The sequence below is a fragment of the Crocuta crocuta genome, unplaced genomic scaffold, assembly GCF_008692635.1.
Source record: "Crocuta crocuta isolate KB4526 unplaced genomic scaffold, BGI_CrCroc_1.0 scaffold482, whole genome shotgun sequence".
In the NCBI taxonomy this organism is placed as follows: Eukaryota; Metazoa; Chordata; class Mammalia; order Carnivora; family Hyaenidae; genus Crocuta; species Crocuta crocuta.
The window spans coordinates 1,012,457-1,017,220 of record NW_027527459.1 but is presented as its reverse complement, the minus strand read 5'-3'; the positions used below and the strand labels follow the sequence as shown (position 1 = coordinate 1,017,220).

Below are 4,764 nucleotides of genomic sequence, written 5' to 3'. Positions count from 1 at the left end.
AATAATAACGTAGATGCCATTTTTGGAGCACTTTCTATGTTTTAAGCATTATGTTATACATTTAATTTCTTTTTAATCTTCACAGCAACTTCTGTAAGATAAATGTACAGATTAGAAAATTGAAGTTCAGAGAAGGGGTTTTTCAAGACCACTTAGCCAGTAAGGCAGGGTTTGAACCTGGGTCTTTTTGGTTCCAGAGACCATAATCTTTTGACTATATCATGTTGTCTTTCTAATATTTTAACAGTTACAAGAGAAATCAGTGCTGTACTTTCCTGGTTAAGATAGCAACTTCCTTCAAAAGACTATTTATGTAAGGATGAGGGAGCCTGAGAGTTATAGTAACCTAGAAGGGGAAGTCTGATGTAAAATTGATGCACTGAGTGGTGATCCTGGGGTCTAAAGTTGGAAATGGTTGAGGGCTTTTTAGTAAAATCATAGGGGAAATTAAAGAGAATTTACTAGATACTGACTCAGGGTTGATGAGTCAAGGATAATGAATGAATTTATTAGAGTAGTTTCATAAGTTAGGACATAAAGAAAACAGGGAAGGCATACTTGTGATAATAGAGTCCTTTATTGATTGTTGAGATAGCTCAGCAGAAAAGTTTACTGAGATCCTATTAAGGATTTCTCAACATGGACAGAACCCAGAGAGTGGTATTTTGATCAGGTCAGGTAGCTAAGAGGAGAGCAGACTTGAAAAAGGATGAACCTGCTACCCAGGTGCTCTGATCTTAGGGACTTTGGGGATAGATCTTAGGGACTTTTGGGCCTTGGTAGGTAGATGTTGGTTAAAAGAATGGGCCCAGTTTAGTACTGACCCCTCAAGATTTATATTCTTGAAGTTCTAGGCTGAGAAGGGACCAGAAGACCAGAAAGGGAGACAGCTAGGAGCCTCTGGAAGGGATTGATGAGATCCACATGGGTTAAAAGTCTTATTGAGAGAAGGAAATTGTATTACAGTTTACAGTGTATAAATTATACCCTGAAATTCTCTTAATATGCTTGAGCTGAGCTTAGCTACAGTGGCCAGGATACTGGGAAATGGCACTATCAAAGAAGGGAAAGGAGAGAAGGGCCAGGAGAATGGATATGTTTGATGAGAAAATCCTTTCTCTTTTGATTCTCAGGGATGGCAATAGAAAGTAAACTGAAGCAAAGCAGTGGTAGGACGTTGGGGAGAACTGTAGAACTCTTAGAAGACAATTTTGTTACAGATCTAAAATTGGTGCCTCTTCTAAATCAGGAGTTGGCCTTAATATAATAGTATGTAATCAGTTAAAGCAATAATCCTGAGATCAGCCTTGTAATCCTGTCAATCCTGGTTGAATTTTTTGATGCTTGGTATTAAGAACTGTTTTATTTCCTACATCATGAAATTGTTTGACAAATTTTCTGAATAACTTACTGAAACTCAGGGAGGTCTCAGTTTTTAAATATTTCAGTAGGAAGAAAATAAAAATCATGAATAAATTTTTATTTGCTGACCAGAATTGTAATTCAAAATAGGATGTTAAAAATATTCTTTTAATACTGTCTCTTCATAGAGTTGATGGCCAGGTAGCCTGGTTAGATAATGTGGTACATGGTACCAAGGTGGCCAGAATCAGGGGTTTGATCTTCACAAGTAATAGGATCTTTAGTGTTAGAAGGGATCTTTGTTCTCACCCAGTTCAACTTTCTACCTAAAGAACCGTCTCTTCTTTAGTATCTCGGATGTGTGGCCATTTAAAATTTGCTTGAATATTTCCATTTTTGGGAACATTAGTTTTTCGAAGTTTTGTTGCTTCTAGTGCCATAGCATATATGTAGCTCCTGTGTAATCAACTTACAGTTTTATGGCTATGCCATTTGTCACAGGGTCAGTCTCCAGCATGAGGAGAAATTAATTCTAAGCATTCATATGCATATGAACGACAGCTCATGCTTACTAGATTTGTACTTTTTTCCCCCAAATTCAGAATGAGGGGTTTAAAAATTAGCTAGTTTTAAAGAAATTAAGTATCCTATTATAGTGCTGGAGAGAGCACAGAAAAATCAAACTTTTGTGTTTTTTTTCCTTCCATCATTATAGATATTGAGACAAATTGTTTAGAAGAAAAAAGCAAGAGAGACTATTTTACACAATTGGTATTAGCATGTTTGGTAAGTTATAAAAAATACTTTCCCTTTCTAGATTTTTGCATTGAACAATTGTAATCATAGTTAATCATGTTAATGGAGGACGATATTGACATTCCCTTGGCTATTCATTCATTATAAGGTGAGATTTGGATTTTGGAATGGAATGCTTTGTAAAATTAGACCTGCTGATTATTTCTATGAAATATGCATGCTTCATATCACTTAAACTATCTGTATATTTTAAACTTTTGGTGATATTCATGACCTAGTAAGTTCCTAAATAAAGAAAAAGGTAAAGTATGTAGAAATGTGGACAGCTTTTAAACTGAACAGTTTTTTATAAACTATTAGGCAAGGAGAAAAAAAATGGAGGTAGTTTAAAAATAATAAATTCTAGAACTTGTCATAATCATTGTCTAGTAAACCATTTTATGTTAATAAATATAGAACCAAGGAGAAATGCTATTACCCAGACCTGGAAGACTGTCCTTGTCTTTGCTGTACTCGAATTTGACTTAAACAGTAGAAACTAAAGAAGGCTGGAGTGCTATATTAATCTTAAAGAAAAATTCAGTTGACTGACTCAGCTTTAATCGGAATTTCGTCTGTAGTTCTTATTATTTGTAGGCTATGTACAGCATGCATATAATTTTTTAGTGAGATTTTTAAAAAGAGCTATATGTCAGTTTCCAGTATTTCGGGAGTCATCCTTTTGGTTTTATTGAAATTCCAAGCTTTTTTTATTATATAAATTAAAAGTTGTTGATATATATTTAATGTAATTTTAATCTTGTTTGGGAAAGTTATTTTCAATATATTTAAGATTGTATATGCATTGGAATGCTAAGGAATAAATGACATTTAATATTTTTTAATACAGTATTTAGTTTCAGACACAGTTCTAAAGGAACGCCTGGATCCAGAAACATTGGAATCATTAGGGCTTATTAAACAATCACAGCAGTTCAATCAAAAGTCAGTTAAAATCAAGACAAAGCTCTTGTAAGTACATGTGTCTTTATGTTGCAGCTCAAGTATCTCAGTATGGTTTCTTAGTTCTCAATTTGAATACCAGAAGTGTCTAAAGGCAGTTTGAAGATTTTTTTTGTTGCTGTTAGCATGTCTTGTGTTTTTTTCCTTTTAAAAGTAGCCTATGATTATGGAGTCAGAGTAAACTCTACCTGTATGAAACCAATGTTACNCCGTGCTTTTATTATTATCAATAAAATAATTTACAACTATAGATATACTCTAGTATATCTTACTGATGGAAATAGTGTTATGTTATTGTTCTTGAGATTAGCAATATTTTTTCTTTGTGTTACTGGTTTTCCCTATGTCATTAACATTGGGCTGTCTCTTGTATTTAACATTGGGGTGTCTTGTGAACCATTGTTAATTTTTATTTTAAAAGCTACACAAAGAAGTAAACTTTCAACAACCATTATAATTGTTGTATATAAGAGAGATAAGAAAATTCAATGAGAAGAATATAGTACTTTTTAATTGAATTAATTTTATCCCCTTTATGATGTTTATCTAATTTCAGTTATAAGCAGCAAAAATTCAACTTATTAAGAGAAGAGAATGAAGGTTATGCCAAGCTGATTGCTGAATTGGGGCAAGATTTATCTGGAAATATTACTAGTGATTTAATCTTAGAAAATATAAAATCTTTAATAGGTAAGACAAATATCTATATATACTATGTGTTACTAAGATATGGTTTTTTGTTTTTGTTTATTTTTACCTGTTGGAGAATATCCAAAAAGACAAAGTGAGTGCATACCCTATAGGTTTCTTTTTTTCAATTAAGAAATGAGAGAAGTGTCTAGCTTGTACTTTTAAGATTTTATCAATAATTAACAAAATTTGGAATGATATTGGGGTGCCTGGGTGGCTCAGTTGGTTAAGCCTCTGACTTTATTTTCTTAAAGAATCTTTTTTACATTTATTTATTTTGAGAGAGAGAGAGAGGGAGAGAGTGTGTGTATGTGTGAGTGCTGGGGTGGGGGACAGAGAGAGGGAGAGAGAATCCCAAGTAGGCTCTGCCCTGACAGCGTGGAGCCTGACTTGGGGCTTGAACTCACGAACCGTGAGATCCTGACCTGACCAAATAGCAAGAGTCCGATGCTTAACCAACTGAGCCACCCAGGCGTCCCTAGCGCCTGACTTGATCTCAGCTCAGGTCTTGATCTCAGAGTCGTGAATTGAAGTCCCATGTGGGGCTCTGTGCTGGACATGAAGCCTACTTAAAAAAATTTGGGATGGTATTTATGAGAAATCTTTTTGTTACAGTTACCTCTGTGTTTATGTTAGTTTCTGCTCTCTCTAGCATTTCTATCTTTAATTTTTAAGTATTTCTCAGTAATTTTATAGAGGGAAAAAAATAAGTGAGCAAATGTGAAACTTGAATACAGTCTTTATTGAACTTGAAACATGAAGATGTTTAGTTCTTTTGAACTTGATTTAAAAAATATCTTTACAAGGGACTTTGATACATACCTTATTTTATCTTTACAACAGCCTGTTAAAATAAATGCAACAGGTGTAGTAAAAGATAGGGAAGTGTTCTTCTCCCTACCTTTTAAATAGAGCCTTCCTTTTTTTTTTTTTTTTTGCCCCTGCACAGTCCCT

The 4,764-nt window shown here is 34.0% G+C and overlaps 1 protein-coding gene across 1 annotated transcript in view; it reads left to right on the top strand.

The window, feature by feature from the left end:
- Nucleotides 1–4,764, top strand: part of THOC2 (THO complex subunit 2) — a 112,518-nt gene that overhangs the window by 28,124 nt on the left and 79,630 nt on the right. Inside the window, 3 exon segments of the mRNA XM_077763494.1 lie at nucleotides 2,078–2,148; nucleotides 3,008–3,129; nucleotides 3,677–3,810. Coding sequence (XP_077619620.1) covers nucleotides 2,078–2,148; nucleotides 3,008–3,129; nucleotides 3,677–3,810 — 327 coding nt within the window.